The sequence below is a fragment of the Tetrao urogallus genome, assembly GCF_951394365.1.
Source record: "Tetrao urogallus genome assembly, chromosome: 27".
Taxonomy (NCBI): Eukaryota; Metazoa; Chordata; class Aves; order Galliformes; family Phasianidae; genus Tetrao; species Tetrao urogallus.
This window is the reverse complement of record NC_136840.1, coordinates 3,627,144-3,649,301: the sequence shown is the minus strand read 5'-3', so window position 1 is coordinate 3,649,301 and position 22,158 is coordinate 3,627,144. Positions and strand designations below refer to the sequence as shown.

At 47.2% G+C, this 22,158-nt stretch overlaps 1 protein-coding gene across 1 annotated transcript; it reads right to left on the bottom strand.

Moving 5' to 3' along the window:
• Window positions 1–537: 537 nt before the first annotated feature.
• Window positions 538–4,434, bottom strand: NEFM (neurofilament medium chain; the record flags this gene model as incomplete). The annotated part of the gene is given in 5 exon segments (XM_079547462.1): window positions 538–1,918; window positions 3,049–3,173; window positions 3,368–4,009; window positions 4,011–4,277; window positions 4,279–4,434. Coding segments are annotated over 5 exon segments (2,571 nt in total).
• Window positions 4,435–22,158: the final 17,724 nt, after the last annotated feature.

The window sequence follows — 22,158 nt, the reverse complement described above, 5'->3', positions numbered from 1 at the left end:
GAGCAAAAGTCCACCCTAATTGCACCAGTGAGGTAAACATAATTACTTATAAGTAGCTTTTTTTTTTTTTTTTTTTTTTTAATTATTAAGGCTAGGAGAGTTCTGGTTTTCATGAATATTCTAGTACTGTTTTCTGTTTGGTTTTGGCTCAGTTGGTTCTTTGCATAATACATCTTAAGTCATTTCTCAGATAAGCCCCTCCAACAGCTCAGGAAATTCAAAAGGTTCCTTTGCACATTTCAACTCATGCACTATTATTAGTATTTTATTTTTTATTTTTATTTTTATTTTTTTTTTGTTCCCCAAGCTCTGTGGAGGGAGCACATCTTGAGCCTGCATGCATTCCCCCCCCCTCCCCTATATTGCACAAAAAAGTAAAATACTGTGTGTCTGGAGCCTCCATGAGAGAACCCGTTCTGCTTTAAAGCCGTCACTCACATGCATTTTGCAGCTGTCATATGGCTTAACCTTTTGCACCGACCCAAGCTCTTTGATTTTTTTTTTTTTTTTTTTAATTTAGCTATAACTGAGTTTAATTCACTCTTTAATCTCTTTTACTACAGCATGTGAAGTAACTTTCTCCACTTTCTTAGTGGACACCAATTTCTCCTCAAAGCTCTCTTCGTGTTCCTCCACCTTCTGAGTGACCGTCACCGACTTTGTGATGTAGGTGGTTGTACTGTCCCCTCCTTCACTTGTGATTTTCTCTGCTTTTTTGGTTACTACAACTTTCTCACCCTTCTCGTCGACAGGGCTCACGTCGAGGCCATTGGTGACAACGCCCTTCTCTTCCTCCTCAGCCTCCTTCTCCTTGGCCTCATCCTTCTTCTCCTCCACTTCGCCATTCACCGCAATGTCTTCTTTCCTGGCTTCCTTCGACACCTCCACCTCAGCGGTGACTTTTGTTACCTTTGTGACAGTGACGCTCTCCTCCACCACAGCCTTTTCATCTTTGAGAGGGGAGGACGGCTTCTCTGGAGAACGAGGCTTCTCCGGCGTCGCCGGCTTCTCAGGAGTGCGGGGCTTCTCCGGCGTCGCCGGCTTTTCGGGGCTGGCTGGTTTCTCTGGGGTTCGGGGCTTCTCTGGGCTCGCTGGTTTCTCTGGGCTCACCACTTTCTCTGGGGTTGTTGGTTTTTCTGGGGAGCGGAGCTTCTCCGGGCTGACCGCTTTCTCTGGGGTTGATGGTTTCTCCGGAGATGCCGGCTTCTCTGGGGAGGTCACCTTCGGTGTCGCCGGCTTCTCTGGGGATGCTGCCTTCTCCTCTTTGGCTGCCTTCTCAGCAGCTTTCTCTGCTTTCTGATCCTTTCCTACCTCTGCTCCTTTCTGGACGGCCTTGGCTTGCTCTGTTGCAGGGGATTTAGGGGGGGATTTCGGGGGAGACTTTGCCGGAGGAGTTTTCACTTTTTCTACCTTTGCACCTGCCTCTTCAGCTTTGCCCTTGGCTTCAGCTTCTTCTTCAGCCTCCTCCCCTTCTTCCTTTTCCTCTATTTCTTCCTTTTCAGAGCCTCCTTCTTCTGCAGCATCTGATTTTGCAGCTTCTTCCTCCTCTGCTTCTTCTTCCTCCTTCTCTTCTTCTTCAGCTGCCTGTTCTGCAGCCTTCTCAGAAACAGCTTCTTCCTCTACAGCTTCTTCTTCTGCCTTTTCCTCCTCCTGTTCTTCCTGCTGAGCCTTTGCTGCCATTTCTTCTGCGATAGCTGTGAGGGCATCTTCCATTTCAGACTTCTCATCCTCTACTTTTGTCTCTTCGATGATTTCTTCTACGAATTTGTGCTGGACCTTCAGCTTTGGTGGCTCGATTTTGGTTTTCTGTATTTTAGTGGATGCTATTGTGACTGATGGCTGTCTGTGTGTGAATATGGGTCCAGTGATGCTTCCAGAGAAGGCACTGAATCTTGTCTCCTCGCCCTCCAGCAGCTTCCTAAGGGAATCAGGAAGAAGAAAGAAAATGAGCATAGAAACCCAACCTAGGGGACAGCATTTCCCTCTGTCAGCAGGATGAGCTCAGCGCATGTAGAATATGCTAGAGCAGACCAGCATCATCCATCGCTCACAGTCCAAGATCTGCTTTTCTCCAGTCAGCTCTTTTGGTAAATTCTCATTGAGCAAGCACCTTTGGGCTTGCTTTGCATGTAGTAAGCATATCACCTTTAGCTGAGCAGTTGATATTCATCCTTAGAATCAAAGAAAGTGACTAACTTCACATGACGCATCACGACTCAGGTGAACTGAGAATGGAGTGGACCCAAACAGAACACTGTGGCTGAGATTTTCAAAGCCAACTAAACATACATCCTAGCTCACTGTGGGCACCCACCTCTCTGTATGGCTCAAAGCAGGAGGCTGCAGAGCAATACAAGTGATACTAGGCAGCAAAGAGCTACAGAGCCCGTGATGTCTGTTTGCCTCAACAGCCTCAAGTTTACAGGGATCCAGAAGCAGCTTTGTGTTTTGACTATTTTTATATTCAAATGCATGTTTTTCCATCTAAGCCTCTGACCCAGAAACATCAGCAGTTCTGATGAGGGTTCTGAAGTGATACTGGCAGACCAAAAACCTGCCAGGTGATGGCAATAGCACACAGCTTTCCTGCTCCAGATCAGAGTGTGTGACAAAGGAAAGTTGAGCAAGAAAAGCAAAAGTGTTTGTGACAAGCAGATTAGCACTGCCTGCTTAAGCCATGATCAAGCAAACAGCATCTCTCTCTCAAGTGAGAAAAAGGAATGAAAGTGACAAGCACTGCTTGCATGGCATATGCAAAGTATCAGGAATTAAAAATAGACTCATCTACTGCAGAACAGGCACAGGATGCAGCACTGGGATGCACTGTGCACACAGGGAGTTCTGCACCATCAGAGAGAAGGGGCTCCTTCTGGCTTTTCAGACACTTTTCAGTCTGTGCATTCTGAAAGGGCTGCAGTGCTTCAGTCAAGCTCTAATTTGGCTCGTGTTCAATGCATACAGATACTTCTCGCTGGTGGTAAAGCATCTCAGAGCAGCCTCTGCAGTGCTATTAATATTCCAGACATGCCCACAACGATCCCCCTGTACCTGTATGCAGCAATTTCGATATCCAGGGCCATCTTGACATTGAGGAGATCCTGGTACTCCCTCAAATGACGCGCCATCTCCCACTTCGTTCCTCTGAGCTCATTTTCCAGCTGATGGATCGTGTCCTGCAGCCAAGACAGAACAAACCACCGTGACAAAGACATACAGAAAGGGAACGGGGAAAAAAGAAAGTTGCAGCGCGACTTTCCCGAAGTCCTTCCCACCCACTGGGCGGCAGCAGCGGATTGAGACCGCACCCCCGGCTTCCCCCCCGCCCGCATCCCGCAGCCCACATCCCGCAGCCCACTCCCCGCAGCACCTGGTAGGTGGTCAGGTCGTTGTTGTGACGCTCCTCGATGTCGCTCAGCTGCCGCTCCAGCGATTCCTTGGTGCCGCGCACCGACTCCAGCTCGATGCTCTTGGACTGCAGCTGCCGCCGGTACTCGGCGATCTCCTCCTTGGCGGATCGGATGGCCTCCTTGTTCTGCTCGGCCGCCTCCGTCAGCTTGGCGTAGCGGCACTTGAACCACTCCTCGGCCTGGTGCATGTTGTGGTCGGACTGGCACTCCAGCTGAGCGCGGATCTCCTTCAGCGCCGTAGTCAGGTCGGTCTTCAGGTAGTCCTTCCTCTCCACCGTGGCGTGGGACGCCTGCAGCTGAGCCAGCAGCTCGGCCACCTCCTCCTCGTGGTTGCCCCGCAGGAAGGCCACCTCGTCCTGCAGCGACTGCACCTTCTTGTCCAGCTCCGCCCGCATCAGCGAGGCCTCCTCCATCTCCTTGCGCAGGGCGCGGATGGTGGCCTCCGTCTCGTCGCGCAGCCGCGCCTCATCCTCGAAGCGCTCCCGCAGCCGCTGGATGTCCTCCTCGATGTGCTCCGAGTCCAGCTGGATCTGCGCCTTCTCGTGGCTCACCTGCTCCAGGGCCCCGCGCAGCTCCCGCAGCTCCTGCTCGTAGGCGTCCCCCCAGCTGAGCCCTCCCGGCGTGCTTCTGCCGCAGCGCCGCCAGCTCCGCCTCGATCTCCTTGTTCTGCTGCTCCAGGTAATGCACCTTCTCGATGTACCCCGCGAAACGGTCATTCAGCCCCTGCAGCTGCTCCTTCTCGTTGGAGCGGCTCAGCTTCAGCTCGGCCGCCCCGTTCAGCAGCGAGGACTGACTCACGTCGAGGCTCTCTGCGGAGCTCAGCACGGTGGAGCCGTAAGCGGTCCGCGGAGCGCCGAGGTTGGTGCGTTTTGTAGGACGAGGACACGGTGCTGCCGGAGCCCCGCGACCACGACTGCGAGCGGAAGCCGCTGGACGGGGACGCGCTGGCCCGGCTGTACGTAGCGCGGGTCTCGGTCATCACCCTGCGGTACGAGGGGTTGCCCAAGGGCTCCATGGTGTAGCTCATGGCGGGGGCACTCGGGGGGTGGCGGGCGGGAGCGCAGCGCTGCTCTGGCCGCCGCCGCCCCTTTTATAGCCCCGCCGGGCGGCTCCGGGGCGGCCCCGCACACGTGTGCGAGGATGTGTCCGCCCCCGGCCCTTCCTCAGCTCCGCCCCTCAGCTCCGCCCTCCCTTCCGCTCCTCCCTCATCCCATCCCATCCTTTCCTGGCCCCCGCTCCCTGCTCCCGACTCCCCGACCCCCTCTCCCCCTTCCCCCTGCACCCTCTTTCGTCTACACTCCTCCCCCCTTCACCCCTTCCCTCCTTCCCGCTGTTTCCCATTCCCTATTCCCCATCCTCTTTTTCCTTTCTCTATCCTCATTCTCCCCTTCCCACCTTCTTGTCTCTTTCCTCCCTTCTTCCCTTCTCCGTGTTTCTTCCTCATGCCTCATTTCCCTTCTCCCTCTCCTTCCTTTAGATGATCTTCACTTTCTTTCCTATTTTCCCTTTCCTTTCCTTTCCTTTCCTTCCTTTCTCTTTCTTTCCTTTCCTTTCCTTTCCTTTCCTTTCCTTTCCTTTCCTTTCCTTTCCTTTCCTTTCCTTCCTTTTCCTTTCCTTTCCTTTCCTTTCCTTTCCTTTCCTTTCCTTTCCTTTCCTTTCCTTTCCTTTCCTTTCCTTTCCTTTTCCTTTCCTTTCCTTTCCTTTCCTTTCCTTTCCTTTCCTTTCCTTTCCTTCCCTTTCCTTCCCTTTCCTTCCCTTTCCTTCCCTTTCCTTTCTTTTTCCTTTCTTTTTCCTTTCTTTTTCCTTTCTTTTCTTTCCTGTTCTTTCTTTCTCCGCCCCCGCAGAGGCCATGGCGGAGCGCAGCGCGGTGCCGCCCGCGATCAGCGGAGCCCGCAGGGTAGGGCCGGGGCCGGGATCGGGGTTTCAGAACCACGGACAGCTCCCGCGGGGCTCCGCCGTTGGCCCCGGGCGGGGGGGTTGAGTTGAGGCCCCAAGGCGGCCCCCTCCCCCCAACCCCCCCTCGTCTCCCCCCACCAAATCCCCCTCCCCAGTTTCCACCCCTCAGGCAGTAGCTGACATTTGAAGGTCAAGAAAGTGTCCGGGGAAGGGAGACTGCGTGGGCAGCGGGCGGCTTTGCAGCACTGCAAACGCTATGGGGTAGGGGCTGCAGGCGGGGCAGTGCTGGAAGGCTCCCTGCAGTCCTGGCTCTTGGTTCTTTCTCGCTTTCATCCGCTCTTTTCCTCCCCCCTGCTGCACGTTTCCCCGTAACGCTTGGTGCATTGCTTAGAAATAAATTCCGCTACTTTGAAACATTGCTAAGAACAGTGTTTACACGGTGCAGACTTTCTGTGAGCTGCACACGGTGACTTGCACTATCTGACAGCCTGACTTTGAACTCCTCGTGGATGGATCAGCTACACGGGCAATGGATCAGTAAACTGGAAAATAAAGAGACGGATAAATAAATAAATAAATTGCTGGTGCTGGAAAAAGCACTGCACTGCTACAGCTCCATTGCAGTGCAAAGCTGAGGGGGTTTGGGTTTAACTCCTCGTTTGGGAAGGTGCTGAAAACATACGTCTGCCTGTGTTCAGCAATCTGTGAGTTTTTAAGGCGATTTGCTAAGGGACAAAATCCTTCCCCCAAATTCTCTTTCGGCACACGCAGCTCATGGTTCTGCTGCTGCTGCGGAGAGTTGGGGAACTCCGAGGGACAGGGTTAAACTTTGCAAACCACATGGAGAGTCGGACCTCTGCTGGCTCATTAATATGATGCTGTCATAGGACTGCAGCACTGCAGTCGGTGGAGAAGTCAGAACTATGCGAGGTTTCTGCTGGGCTGTATTTGCAGGCATGGGCAGCCAGATCTGCTGTGTAACCTCTCTGGAGCTTTATATGGCAAACAGAGAGAGAAGGTTTTCTGATAATCAAAGCAATCAAGGATTCTAAATCTGTCCCATTAATTTTGGTAGTTTTCTCCATAGGCAAACAGCATCCCTTTTGATTTGCTTGGAAGTCAAAACAAAAATGCTGTCTATTATGGCATTGCATTCTCTTTCATTTTAGAGGAAAAGATAAGTTATGAGCTGGTTTATTGCTCTTTTTTCCACTGATAAGAAAATATACTGGGGGGGGAGGGCAGAGCCTGCTTTTATACATAGATAAAACTTACAGGAGAAGCAAACATATGGTTAACAGAAGTGCTTGGCAATTTTTATTATCCTTTTAATGCTCTGAAAACAAATTAATGGAGTTGAACAGTGAGTTAAGGAGGGGCATCTGAACTTAGTGACAGAATTCCCTTTAATTACATACATTGAGGCATGGACTCTTCTAAATCCATCTACCCTGTATGCAAAGTGAATTGTTGCTTTATAATCAAGCAGTGATAGCACTGGATTTATTTACTGCATACTGAAATCCAAGCAGTGCAATCTTTTAAAGAATACAATAATATTTGTGCTATTGACTGCCTTAAAAATGAAGCTATTCAGATGAGAAAAGCTTTTACGCATGCAGCATTCACAGGCATGTAGGGAAATCCTGAGACACGGGACATGGCTTTCATTGAAATACATTCTTGTCATATGCATTTACGGTCAGAATGAGCTGCAGGTGGGCTGTGCTCCTGCTCTGTGATCCTGAAGGTGATCTGAAGGTTAGAATGAGTCAGGGAAACCAGCTGAAAAGATTGGATCGTTTCTGATGAGCACCCAACTCCTCTTTACCCGCATCCCTTTTGGAGGTTTTGAAATGAAGACGAACATTTCTGCTCATGGAAAACTTTCTGCCTCCAAGTTTAACGAGAGCTGCTGCTCTGGGGCAAACAGCAACACAGTGGAACGAGGCATGGGAGGAGCAGGCACTGCTCAGAGCTGGGCATGGGCCAAATCGATTCTCATCTTTATTACACACTTCTGACAAACCTGCAGTAAAGAAATACTATAGAAGGATGGCACTGAGTTCTGCAGGTTCCTTAAAGAAAGGGAAATGTAGCACAGGAGGTGGAGCTGCACAGCAGCCTGGCTGCTTCCAGATAAAGAGGTTTAAAATGTACTCAGTGACGATGGACTAACTTCGATGGCTTTTAAAAAGTGATAAAATCAGACAAAGGGTTTTTATTATTATTTTTTTTTTTTTTATGGAGAGACAACCAGATGAAGAGCACTGGGGAGATCATCCAATGGAGATGGGTGGAACTATCAAAAATATTTACCAGTTTAAAGACATTTTCTCTTGGTGAGTGGCTGCCTGTTTGTAATAAAGTCAGACTTAAGCTTAAGCTCAAGAAATTTAAGCCTAAATAAATATTAGTGACATTCAACAAAGGTGTAACTTCAGTAGGAATTGTGTCAAGGGAAGGAAGAATAAAGCAATGGGAGTTTGGTCCCCTCTACATCCCATAGCAGAGGGCAAAGACAGGCAGTGTGACCCTCACTTCTGCCAATCTGTATCAGCAGAAGACCTGGCACCTTGTCTGATCACCATAAACTGTGAATAAATAATGGCCCAGATAATCAGCTGCCATAAATTGGTCCCATTCCAGTGGTGTCAACAGAACAAGGACGCCTCAGTCTGGCTGAGGATGCCCTAATAACATTTATACACAGACAGCTTTAGGAGAAAACATTTAGATTTATGCAACAAAGGCCTGATCCCATATATATCCTATATATATGTTGCTGGATACCTTCAGTCTCACCCATGCAATGAAGGAGGTGCAATGGGATCCATGCAATGCAAAGGGGATGAAACAAAAAGGACTCAACTGTGGGCATTTTGCTTTGGCACATCTCAGTCTCTCTGGACGTGGGGATGAGCAGAGCCCAAGTGATGCAGCGGGGGCTGTTTGGTAACACAGCACAGCACAAAGCACAGAGCTTTGAAAAATTTATACCTGTTTTCCTTCTGCTCTGCATTGGACTTTCTCAAGGCAGAGCTCCAAGGCAGCAGGGTTTGCCTAACGCCATCCCACTTTATGTTGTTCTTCAGACAGTGGTCTCATTTCAGAGCCTTCAATCAAACATTTCCAGGTGCTTGCAGTATTTTCTTCATGCAGAAACTCATTGTGTTGCATCTGAAGGTAATAAATTCCTGAAAGCACAGTCCTACAGCAACATTTACATTCACTTTATGGAGATTCCTTACACATTTCTGCAGATCATCATTAAGCTCATTGCTGCTATTCCCTTTCCTGTATTTATTTGCTGCAAGAGCAGTTATACTTACAGAGCTGATTTTCACTCCATGTCAATACCAAGAGGATCTCACAGCTAGGAGCTTCAGTAATTTACTGACTTAAAACATCCAAAGTTCAACACATTTTTCATCAGTGTTTTCCTCGCATTTTGAAAACACTGCACTGCACATCTTGATTCCTACCAGACAATTATTTGTAGATTCCCATAGCAGAAAAACCAAAATGTGACAAAGCAGAAATAAAATTGTCTGGAACAGCTTTTTTAGGTAGAAAGTCTGGAGGTGAAAGTTAATGACATAATCAACAGTGAATGTGCACCTTTGACAGAAAGGGAATGAGGTGACAACGCTGAGCCTCATTTTCCATCCTGGTGCTCTTCTACAGCATCAGCAGAACAGAATGACCCCCACTGCTATGGCTCTGTTGTGATGCACAGTGAGGTAAATGGATTTGGGTCCAGATGGGCCATCAGCAAATGTCCAGGCCAGCCTCCAATGAGACCAAACACGGTATTATATCCCCCCAAAAAGAGTCTGGAACAGAGAAGCATTGTCAGAGTTTGCATGGTTAAAAACAAACACAAGTGGGGTGCTGCAAAACTATTTGAGAGAACTGGAATGGGTGGGGAGAACACGATGGGTGAGCTGGGGAATCACTGCGCTGTGCCCAGGGCTTGGAGAGCTGCAGCACTTGACGTCACAACTGAGGTCCATCGGCTTCACTTGCCTGTCTGTTTGTAATTCAGACCACTTCTTGATCCCATGCTGAACTCCATGCTGAGCTTCACATGTGATGTCTCTGTAAAGCTGTGGCTCTGATAGGAACTGGATGAGGAACTGCAGTCTGCAATAACCTGCTGCCTGCAGTGGTAACTTGGAGTTACAGATAGCAGGAAGGCAGGGGAATGAGATGGGGAGTATCTGCTGATGTTTCTAATCAATAGGAAGGAAATGGTTGCTCTCAGGCTCTCCTATCTGTATTCAAAGCATTAAATCACCCAATTCTGCCTTCTGATCCAGGCCCACAACAGCCCCAAGGATGTGAAGGATCAGCTCTGCGCTGCGGCCCAGGTGAAGAAAAACTCCATTTTAATTGGCTTAGATGGAAAGCAAAGGAAATAACTCATCTTTGTTCCCTCGGCACTTCTGTGCTCATTGCTTCATGGCTCGTTGGTCATTTTCCCTCTGTGTATTGTTATTCTCTGACACATCAAACCGATCCGCCCTGAAAGTCGCCGTACAGAAAATAGCACAGGTCAGGGGAGCAGCCTTTTGGTGATGGAGTGATCAAAAATAGCTCTTCCTACCTAGTTTTGAGAGGCTTTTTCCTAGCCTCCCCTTTCCAAAAATATCCCTTTGAAAGGTCTCCATTGCTTCCTCCTGCAGGTACTTTTCCTGAGGCCGTGCACAGCGTAGGGCAGAACCATTTCCAGGGTGTCAGATTAAAGGGTGATGCTCTGAGTGCGTGGCCACCCCTCTGCAGGCAATCACTGGGCTAAATATGGCAGCTGTTCCAGTTTGTTTGTGGCATTGGCTCCTTTGTATGCATTTGGGTTTACGTCCTGTGTTTTATCAGCTTTTGCTTCAGTACTTTCTGTGCAAAAAGCAATCGCTGTATCCTGCTTCCCCTCCGTGACATTTGACTTTTCTTTCTTTTATTGACTTGTGCACTTAAATATGGATGATTCTCATGTTAAAAATAAAGAAGCCTGATGCAAGAAAACACGTTCTCCCCGCTAGTCTAATTTGTATCTAGGTTAATTGCTTTCCTGGTGGATGTTTAATTGATTCACATAGAGAAACCCAATGGAAAGCTGTATGACGTTGATGACTCTTTATAACTGCAGTGACTCCCTTTTCTTTTTAATTAGTCCTAAAGAAGGAAGATACCTGGTGGAAGGCTACGGAGATCTCCTAGGGGTGATGTTTTGGCCTTTTCTTGCTTAGATTCTGTACATAACTGTTTTTCGTTTTTTTTTATGCAAACCTCTACAGTGAACGTTGAGCAGAGATGGAGTGGTTTTTCAGGTAAGGACTTTTTATAGCAAAATGAAGAAACAAGGGACCATGAAAGTGGCCTTGATTGGAGGTCTTACCTCGTGCAAGGGCTTCATGGGGGGAACATCTGAGAATTTCATGCTCTGAATTATCCATTTGTCTGAGGAGCCGTCCAGTGATTCTACTTTCCATCTAATTACAAGAGCATGTTGGTATTTTACCTCTTCACACTCATTGCCATGAGTCCTGTTTGGCTTTCTGGCCTAACCAAATGCCTGTAGCCACTGAATATTGCTGGGACCACACCATAATCTGCAAATGTACAACTGCACGAGGGCGTCACTTAAACTTCACTTACACGAGGGCTGCTGTAGCAATGGGAGCAGCTCTTACTTGTTGTCCACGTTTCACTGCATCCCCTTTTGCAACTGTTCCTTATCCAACCGTGAACTGAGAACGCTGCCCAGTCCTTTCATGGTAGAAATGTGCACTGTGCATATCGAATTCCTGATCTCCCTTTGAATTTAATAAGGAATTATGGGGACAGGCGTGCTTTGTAAGGTATTCCTTCCATTTTTAAGACTGCATACAGAAATCTGAGCTGCTTTTTGGCCAGAACGTCAGCTCAATTTCTCCAGCCGTATAACATCTGAAGAATATTCTCAGAAGAAATATCTATAAGCTGATTAGGAGGGGAGCAATAAATACAAATTGAATCGAATCATGCAGACACTTGCAGGAAGAAAATCAATAATTTTAGTAATGCATTTTGCAAACTCATTTTATTGTTAAAAAAAATACATATATGTCTATATATAGCTCCTTAGAAGTCTTGATGAAGCAATCCTCCTTGTCTCAAGGTTCTCAGCTGCAGTAAAGCTCTGAAGTTTTTAAACACATTTTAATGCAGAATATACACACGAGATGGACCAGAGGTGCCCATCCGAAGGTGCACTGCCCCATCCAAAGGGATAGAGCACAAGAGAGATTTTATAGGGAGCTGCCCGTGGAAAGTCTGAAATGATTTCATAATGCGATTTAAACATGAAAAAAGAAGAAAAAAAAAAAAAGAAAAAAAAAAAAGGTAATTTTTAGTGCTTTAGTGTTTGTTTTTTTTTTTGTCATTCGTGACTGCTTTGGATGATCAATCATTTGATTATATCAATGAATGTGGATTTGCGTTAAGACAGGAGATTGTTTTCAATTTGAGATGGAAGGAAAGGTCTTCGAATACATGGTTTTCTAAATTCAGCAGTATAAAATGTAATTATATATTCACTGGGAGAATTACATTCGTTGGAGTCCTGGAGCATTTCATTGCTCTGTTGTTTCTGCTCTGTGTGTATTTGAATGTTCATCTATCTGCACATTCCCCACGCTGACTTCTTTTCTTTCTCTCCCCCCATTGCAGGTGATTGTGAGAAGGACCTGCAGGTATAGAAAAGATATCAGTGTACAGAAACTCAAATGAATGTCAGCAATGCTGTGCTGCACGACCACGACATGCAGACTTGGTAGAATTTGCCGCATTGCTTTTTATTTTTGTTTTATTTTCAATTTTAAGATTAATCTTATATCTGCACTAAGTGGCTCCATCACAATTAACTGCATTTAGAAAACACTTTCATAAAAGAATCTGAATTATCACCTATGAATTTCAAGGTCTGTCAATTTACAGCATCATCCCTTGAATGGCTCCTTGTGTGGGCATTGCAGGTTAGGTCTGAATTTTCTCAATGTACTCAAGTGTACATTTTAGAATTAAAGAACAAAGCAAACAAAACTCCCCCATCTGATCTCCTAACCTGATTTTCTTTAATAGCCAATGGGAATTATTTAATGGTTGCGGAGCCCGAGAGGATGCTTTATCTAATAACCCCACCTCTTCTGATATGCCATAGTCTGTTCTCATCCCTTCCCCCATGTCACTGCCTCGAAGTGACCTCTCACTCATTACACCACTGGCCACAATGGCAGCAAGCAGTTCCAGTGACTTACACTGCTTTTTTCCTACTGATTTTTCCCTTTTCAAAGCAGTGCTCTCTTCTACTGATAGTAGAACCTGCAGTTCTGTAGGTGCTGCTGTTCCCTTGTTCCTATGTTGAGAAACGTCAAAATGGTGAGCTGGGGATCCTGCCTGCCCATGGTAACGTTTTTCAGCTTTTCCTTGCTCTCTGGAGCCAGCAGCTCTCTTCTTTGTCCTTAGAGTGGCATTGATTGCTGACGTCAGCTGTACATCGCTTGTGCTTTGAGTGGAATTCAATGGGAGTTTCCTCAAGGTTGGGCTTGGGCAGCCAGCAAGATTTCACTGGCTTTAATGATCTTGTCCAAGGTAGAAACCCATTGATGAAGCTCACCTCTGGTTCAACAGACCTTGCACTGCCATAGATCATTTTCCTTAACTATCTTCCCCCCAGCCAACAGCTTATTCCGAATGAAACAGTCTGTCCTGGTATCTCAGCCGTTTGGGGAATCCAGGCATTTTCCATACACTTTGTGTATTAGGGAGCAGTGGTACCTGCACGCTGTAGCTGCTTGGTTGCAGCACATCAGGCTGTAACTTAGATTACTTGTGCAACTCCTCCCATCTGTGCAATCAGCACTGTTTGTACAACACAGACACAAACTGTGGAATGTTTTCCATGTGCGTGCAGAGCCAGTGAGCCTGCTTTCAATCTTCATCCGTGAGCAGTTATTTCAATAACTGCAGTTCTTGCTAATAAAATCGTTATCCCAGCAAGGAAGTGGCATGGTCTGCATGGTGGTCAGTCAGGACTCTGCATCTGGGCCACCTGGAAGCGTAGAGCTGCGGCTGCATCGTTCCGTCTGGCTGTGCTCCTGTTCCTGCCTAATGAATACAGAGATAATGAGACTAATGAAACTGTCCTCATCACAATGCACTTGAGATGCACTGATGAGAATTGCTAGATTAAAGGCAGGCCTTCTTATCATCTCTCAGTAATGAGAGCAACTCATGGATGAAGCTCTCTCCTTCTGCCTCGGTCTCATCTCTAGCCCCACAACAAAGCAGGTTTTACTGGCGGTGCCATGGGGTGTCCATTGAATGAGTGCTGTTATGGACATAGACTGATGCTGTCAGCTCTTCCCATCTTAGGGAAAAAAAAAAGTTTGCTGGGCATCCATTGGATTTGTGAAATAAAGTCGGTATTTAAAAACACCTTTTTCCTCTCCTGAATATTTCGGTACAATTATTCCATCATCAGCACTCTGCTCCCACCAGAAATAGGGCTGAACAGACCTTTTATTACTCCACACAGAAAGTTGTGGCTATTGCAGATTCTTACTCAAGGGGAAGGTGATCCAGCTGCCTCCAGCCCAGGGAGATCACTGCTCCATTTTCTGCACTGCCAGCAGTGATTGCTGCCCCTGGGGCTGCTGAGATAATAACTCTACTGTGCAGCATTCGGCTCAGCAATTTGTTTACTCGTGTGGTGCATTTATTAGATTTAAATCTTCTCCATCTCTTTGCTAAACCCTAATTACAGCAATATTTAAAAACGTCGCTGTGAGTTTAGTGGTTTTGGAAACTTTTGCAAGGGGGGAATGAGCAAATTTGTTGGGTTGAGTTTTTAGCGCATTTCCATCTTAAGCCAAAACCACCCTTTCAGGTCTCAGGTTTTAATTAATTCAACTAATTGTTCGAACAGGTCTGTAAATCAAAAGGTGCGATATGAACACTTCTGTCAAGATGAAAAGCTGTAATGAAAAATTAATGATTCTCATCAGCTGCCTGGCTTCTCTGATGCTTTGTCCTGACGCAGGCTGGTTGCAAGGAGAAATAACTCTGGGACTCACGCCAAGCTGCTTTGTCCAGAAGGAGCCTCATTACATTTCGAGACGGTCAGCTTGGTTGGTTTCCCACCCAACGCTCTGCTCACTGCCTTCAGCTCCTGGCTGGTGACTGACCTTGCGCAACTTCATTCTTGCACCAAATCCTCTTTATAAGAACGGCTTGATGACAGTGTTTGGTTTTTGTCTGAATGCATCCCCAGCTTCTCTCCCAAAAAACTGTGGAGCAGCATTCTCTAACCCCATACCTGTTGTCATTAACAGGAGAGAAGCCGATGATGTCTGGTGCTGCTTTAAACATTGCCCCATGTAAGGCCATCTTTTTTTTTTATTATTTGTACTTACTGAAAAATAGTTGGATTCTTTTTGGGTGATCATTTCTCACCATTTTTCTGCATTACCTCTTCAGAAGTGGAGAATCATAGAAGCCTCTTGGCTGAGAAATACCTCCATGATTATTAAGTCCAGCTAGAATCATTAAAGTTGGGAATGACCTCCATGACCATCTAGTCCAGCCACCAACCCATCCCCACTCATAGAATCATTAATGTTGGAGAAGTTCTCCAAGATTCCCAGGTCCAACCCCAGCCCACCCCCACCATGCCCACTAACCGCGTCCCTCAGTGCCACATCTCTGTGGTTCTACAGGGGAGTGACTCCCCGTTGCCCTTGGCAGTGAGCTCCAATTCTTGGCCCATTGAAGCACCTGGCATATTGCATTGCTTTGTACTTGGGTTGGGTGGTTTTAGAGCAAACTGAGTGGTTGAAAAGCAGAATTAAAGTGTTCTCCAGAGCCAGACCTGCCTGAGTCAGCACGAGCTGGGCTGGAGTGTTCCTTCCAAAAATCCCAGCTACTGCTTGATGAATTAAACATGTCCCAGCCTTCTCTTCATCAGGGAGCTCACCACTAGTCTGCTTTCTAGGCTTTTTTGTTTGTTTGTTCCATCCACAAAATGTAGACAGAAACTGGGAAACCCTTGGTGTGCAGCTTATGAACGCTGAGGTTCTTCTGATTTCTGAGGAAAGGCAGCTGAGTGCAGAGGTGTGCATGTTCTTAGTTCCTGGTTGCAGCAGGGGATTTTCTCCTTTTCAGCCTAAAGAAAAGATGGAACACTGCTGAGCTGCACAGGAGAGGTGCATCAGATGTGTGAGCATCAGACGTCAATAGGAAGAGAGGTGTGGAGGATGTTCTGGGTGATAATGGATGTGTCTGAGTGATAATGGGCTTGGAGCATGATTAATGGTAATGGATAGCATTTATATGTGATGCAAGGAACATGTTCTGAAAGATATGAAAATAGGGTACTTTTTTAAGATACTGAGTTTTAAGCTCTGAGGACAAGACACAGGAACTACTGTGCAGTTATTTCATGCATTTTATCTATGGAAAAGCTCTGCTAATTAGAAGCTTATGAGGACTGGGAATTCTGTGGCCAGTTTTATTGCCATCATGACAAATGTATGACATTCCATCCACTTGGCAGTATCCTCAGGCTGATATGGCAAAATAACAATTCTTAATTTGGTTTCGGTGCATCGAAATCCAGCAGCAGAGCTCAGATAAGACAAATAAAACTGAGGAGTTCTGCAGGGGGTGTGAAAACCCAGGAAGGAGATTGCAGCCCATGGGGGTTGAAGAACAGCAGAGAAGCTCTTCTCCCGGCTCTGATGACTCTGATGGCTCTGATGGCAGACAGGGATGCTCCTGGGGCTGGAAATCTCAGATGCATTTGTAAGCTGGAAACATCATTTTCCCATGCACAGTAATGTTACAATTCTTCAGAGCGACTGTGTGCAATGCTACTGCCCTTGCTGGCTTTGCACCTCTGGATATTTATAGATGATGAACTACATGTCATGTTACTTCTCTGGTAACAAGACAAGGAGAGAAACATCTGTGTCTGCACCACGAAATAGTTGCAGTATGCTGCACACTGCTTATTGTTTGCCTTGATTTGTGCTCCTTTGGTATACATGTATTGATGCTCACTGTATACTTCCCACTGAAAATCTCTTGGCTTGCAACTTGCCATGAATATTCATCAACCACATTCGAGACAACTTCCCTACTATGGCAAATATTTCATTACCTTTAATTCTGCTGTCTCGTGATTTATTTATTTTTTCCAAAAGAAAAAAGGCCGTAGAGTCTTGTGAGAATATTTTGAGAGAAGTGTTTCATTGCTGAATTCTTCAGAACTTCAGTTGCATTGAGTTGTGGTGGAAAAAGCTCAGGTGCATTTATATCACTTCTCAAGGGGTTGTGTGCTGGCCATCAAGGGTCTCTATTTATTGATGGAAGGGCTGAACAATAGGGCTATAGAGAATTATTTTGTTATAGTTAAGGATACAGGCACTGAGTTGTGTCTACAAGAGCTTTCACTGCCTTGCTACTGCACTGCAGCCACAGCACTGCATTCCCTCCTCCCTTCAGCTGAACTGACACAAGATGCAGAGCTCAACACACAGGGGAAGATCACTGATGAGCTGCCATTAGTATGCATGGAAATTAATGTGTGACACAAATAAATGAAGGCTGAAGTGGTCGAGGAAAAGCCAGCAAGATGAGTAACAACCAAGGGCTTTTTTCTGTGGTGGCTGAATCTGACTCCACAGACCTTTCGCCTCCCTTTTGATGGTTCCCATTAGGTTTCTGACCATCAGCATTTTACAGTCCCCTTCTGCATTGACCCTAAAGACCAAAGCTTGAGATGGGATTAATAATAGCTCAGATCCAGCCCCATCTGCATTAGATGACTTCAGCTTCGCAGAGCCAATGCTAATTAAGCCCCTGGACCCAGCACTGTTAATGGCACAGCTTCCTTGATGTATTCTGAACAGAATTAGCTGAAGTGTTGCAGTGGGTGACTTGTCCTCAAGGGCTGCAGGGCATGGAACCGAAGGGGAGGTGTTGTGTCCCAGATTCTGCCTCCTCATTTCAGTTCTGTATGCTTCCCTTTGGGCAGGGGACAGCCTTTCTGTCTTACCTGTCTGAAAACACAGGGATGCTCTTGCAGGGGACGTCACTACTCACCCAGAGACCTTTCCTTTCCTTTTGCTTTGATACTTGATTGCTCTGATGCATCAGCACTCAATTTCTCCCCTTCCTGCCTGCCTTCTCTCTCCTCTCTGGTTATCACCACTCTTTTTGCTTGCTTGCTGACTTTCTCTCCTATCTCTACAGCGGTGCCCAAAGCTCAGTGGACCTCTGCACTATTGCTGTGAAAAGCATCACATTCACACAACACAACCATATTTATACACCACTCACAATGTGAATTAAACACTCACCAAGAGCCCAGACTCCCCCTAACGATCCCAGTAACCCTCTGCACCCCCCAGTTTGTAGACATGTCACTGGGAAGCAATGTGGTGCAGTGTGACCATGACCAGTGCAGCTCAGGCACAAATGCTGCTCCCCAGCATTTTTCTTTAATCATCCTTAAAAAGATTTAAAGGGGAAGCAGAAGGGGTCAGTAACTTTATGCCTCTTCCACAGATGGAGACACTGAACCAAGAGAAGAATGAGAATTAGAAAAACAGGACTTAATGAGTCTCGTGCCCTGCCCGTTAGGAAACACTTCCATCTGTTCTACAGGGAATCAGCCACTGATATTCTACCAGATAAGCTGTTCCCACCTCTTTTGTCAGTGCTGGCATATTTACAGTACTTTGCTGGCACATCCCTTGGGAATTACAGGCAGATCCTCTCCAGCATGGTGGGAACAGGCGCATCACACTCCATGTTCCTGTCTAGAGGCTGCTGGCAAACCTCGACTTGGAGTCAATCAAGGCAGGATTTTATAACCACTTCTACCCCCACCCCTTCTCACATCCCTTATTTGCATCCTTCAAAGCAGGATGATTCACATGGTATAGTAACCTACATTTGGCTTGGCACCACTTAGGGGCTATATATAGAGGACAGAGTCACCCTGCTCCTCCTCGTTGATCCTTTTTGCTTTTTTCCAGGCATGCCCATGGTTCAGAGGGAGCTGGGAGGTTAAAAGAGCCGTCTGATGTTGGGTTTGGTTCAGGTCTGCTCCAGGGCTGAGGTCAGGTTGGTGCCTTATGTGGCATCCATAGCTATGGAAGAACTCTGAGTGCACCCTGAGTGCTCTCCCTGCAGCAGCCGTCTCTCTCTGAGCTATTTCAGATGGAGAGCATAAAAGCATGGGCAGGCAGCATTGCAGCACTCTGCAGTGGGGAGCGGGCAGTCAGTTCCCACTGGCAGATGTTGGTGTTTGTGTAGTTCTGTGTGGGTGTAATGGCTGTTATCTTCTGCACCCCGAGCAGCACCACGCTGTCCACAGAAGTGTGCCTTATTTTATTTATTTTTTTAATTCAGTTTCTCCTTTCACATAAGCAGGAGCCTTTGTTTCAGCAGCTTCCTAGTGGGAAATAGTGCCCTATGTGCCCTGATAGAAAATAACCCATTGACAGCACCAGAGGGAAAGCCCAGCTGATCTCCCCCTTGACCCCTCCCCAAAACTTGGCCTCTCTATTCCCAGGTCAGCATGCAGGGGACAGCAGCTGTGAGCTTTACCGACACAGCTGCGATGTTCCATGGCCCAGTAGCTCTGGGACCCCACCTGCAGCATCCTCACATGCATCCCAATGAAAGCATCTCTGGGGATGGGGTGAGGGGCATCTCCAGTCCTCCATCCGCTCATCAATCAATGCAGCGTGGCTGGGAGTCTCTTGATGAGAAAAATATTGGGAAGGTGAGGTTTCGCTAATGGCAAGCACAGTACTACAAGGGGAATTCAGCCTCTGGCTTTTAGCTGGGTGATTCTCATGTCAGACAAGGGGCAAAGACAGGATGAGGTTTGAATGTAAGAGCGGCATCTGTTGGATTTTCCATATTTTTGACAGTTCTTCTTGCACTGTTACACCAACCCCCAAAGGGAGAATGGGGAATATTGCATCCTGTCCTGCAGACCCTCAGCCCAAGCACCCCACAGTGGCCCCTCTCACCAGGGTTTCATTTCCTACATCAGACTCTGGCTTTGGGAAATCTTTGCCATGTACTGCTCATGCTTTTAATACAAAGGATCAAAGGAGCTGGAGGAGGATGCAAAGGCTGCTCACAGCTTGCTTGCCTTTCTCTGCAATCACCTGTCAAAAGATGGATGGATCTGCTTTCAGGACACCAAACTCCAATTAGGGAGGGGGAGATTTTGTTCTCCATCCTGCTTGATGTGTACTTTGGGATCCTACACAAACCTAAACTCCCTGTTTGCAAAATGCAGATACCAGTAACTCTCCTTAGGGAGTTCCCAGGAGAAGCAATGCATTAGGCAGCGTTGAACCCCAAACGTCCTGCTTGGTTCATAATGAGTCCTCTGTGCACAGCGTTATGGTATATCTCATTCCTGTAGAACTGAAATATTAGAGTGTGTGAAAGGGCCAAAGCTTGCTTTCCTGCCTGCAATGTTTTATTGCTTGCTGGAGCAGACTCTCCCCATCTCCCATTAATCAGAAATGTCTGAATCATCTGCAACCTGCTGACCACAACGAAAAGCCCAACTGCGGGGCCGGCACCAGGGCTGATGAACTTTGTCTGCAAGCACACAGTGGGGAGGGTCCTTATGCAGCACAAATCAATGGCTGGCAGGGAGAGGATGAAACAGGCACCAGACTGAAGGCAAAACAATAGTGTTTCTGCCTCCTTCTTGCAATCTACAACCCAGCTTGTCCTGTGCTGTCCCCATCCCAAATGCTGTGATATCTTGGGAGGTCAAACCCTTTCCATTGTAGCAGCAGCTGTGCAGGAGCTGGAGGTCAGTGATTGCGACCATTGCTCCCACTGGAAAAAGCAATGCCACCAACTTATTGATTGACTGCACAGTTTTATGGGCAAAACTCAACGCTATTCCCTGCAGGTATTGATTTTGATGCCTGGAGCAGATGGGCACAGCAGGCAAGGTTTGGGGATGAATGCATGTCACAGAGAGGCGATAGCAGGGGAACCCCCATGTGTTTAGGCTCAGAATCCCTGAAAGCATCCATTTGTGCAGAGCTGCTGCTGGCAGCAGATGCTGAGCTGCCACACATCAGCGTCAGCTGGCAAATCTGTCGCGGTTTCGAGGACTTCCCAGTTTCCAGGGGAAGACCAAGCCCACATGGGACCACTCCCTGCGAGCTGCCTGCCTCAGCGGGATCGCAGTTTGGGGCTGAGCATCCTTTCATCACCACCAGACCTCACCCAGGGGCAAACCTCCCCTCAGCATGGCCTGTGTTGGGAGCAAAGCTCAGGAAAACATCGCTTTTATTAAAGGTCCCACTTGCTCTTTAGGCACACTGCCCTTTCCGAGCACTGCTGCTGCATTGATGTATTATTCTCATTCTCCCTCTTGCCCTGCCACTTTGCTGGCAGGGTGTTTTCTTTACTGGGCATCACTCGGTGAGAAAGCGGGGCTTGGATGTGCATCAGCGCTCGTTAATCAAACGAGTTCAGCTGCTGCCGTGCTGCAGCCTTGTGGCTCTTTGCCTTCTGCTTTCTTTTATTGGAGAGGCAGAGCAATGGGGACCTTCTGGGATGGGGGCAAAGACAGCGTGTGTGATGGGACCACCCCCCCACCAAGGACACTGCAGAAAGGGAGCACAGGAGCAAGCGGGATCTTCCTTTGAAATGTGCTGAGTTGTAAGGCAGGTTTTCCCTTTTAAAGAGACAAACACAAGAAATGCACCTTAATGGCAAAGAAATGCAGCTTTCTCTTTCTGTAAGATTAAATGCTTTCGTGTAATTGTGCATTAACCTTTGATCCTGCATTAGGCTGCTGCCACCTTGCACCCTCGATGCTTTTAAGCCAGGATTGCAATTAGCCAAAGTGGCTCCTGACAGCCTTCCAGGCAACCTCCAGGGCTGTGCTCCCTGGGGGGGGGGGGGGGGGGGGGGGTGGATCATCACTCCTGTTTCTGGGGGCTGGCAGAGGGGCTCCTTCCCTGCAGGCTGACCATAAGTAGGGGCTGTTGTGTGCAGGGGGGGTTCAATGTGGCTTTTGGCCCAAAGAGCTTCCTGCTCACATGCGTTTCTTTGCTGCCCTCCCACTCCCACAATTAGATTACAGCGGTGCAGGGACCCTCCCCTGGGTCTGATGTACAGCAAGGATATTTATAGGAAAAGCTTTTAATAGCCTGAGTTGAAAAATCCGGTTTGAAGCAAGCCCATCCCCAGGTAATTAAATAAGCCAGCAATGATTGAGAGTATTGATCGGGCACTTGAGCCTCCTCCCTCTTCTGTATATGAGAAGTGAATCAGAGTGAAACATTCTGGGTGAAATATCCCAAATTCTCCATTCAAAATATGTTTTCTTTCTTTATTCTTATTATAAACTCCATTTACAGGAAAGCACTGAAGTCGCCCCAGAATGGCTTTTCTCTTTTTTCCTCTGCAGACCGATGCCGACTAAGAATGAAAACAAAATGTCACTGCAAAGGACTGACTGCAAATGCCAGTTTCCATGCAGTTATTTCCCAAGCTAAATTCCCTGTTAGTGTTACATATTAGAGTCCATATCCCTTGGTAATCAAAATGTTGATTTGGTAATAAATGTTAATCGCCAGAACTGATATTCAACTTTTTAATTACATGGCCTGGTGTAGAAGGAATTTCTATCACTATCTATAGAGAAGTAACATCCCTATCAGCGTACAGCACAGCTTAAACACTCCATTTCATATTATTTAGGTCACACATTTGCATGGGATAACACATCAATGCAAACCTCTTTTGTCAAGAA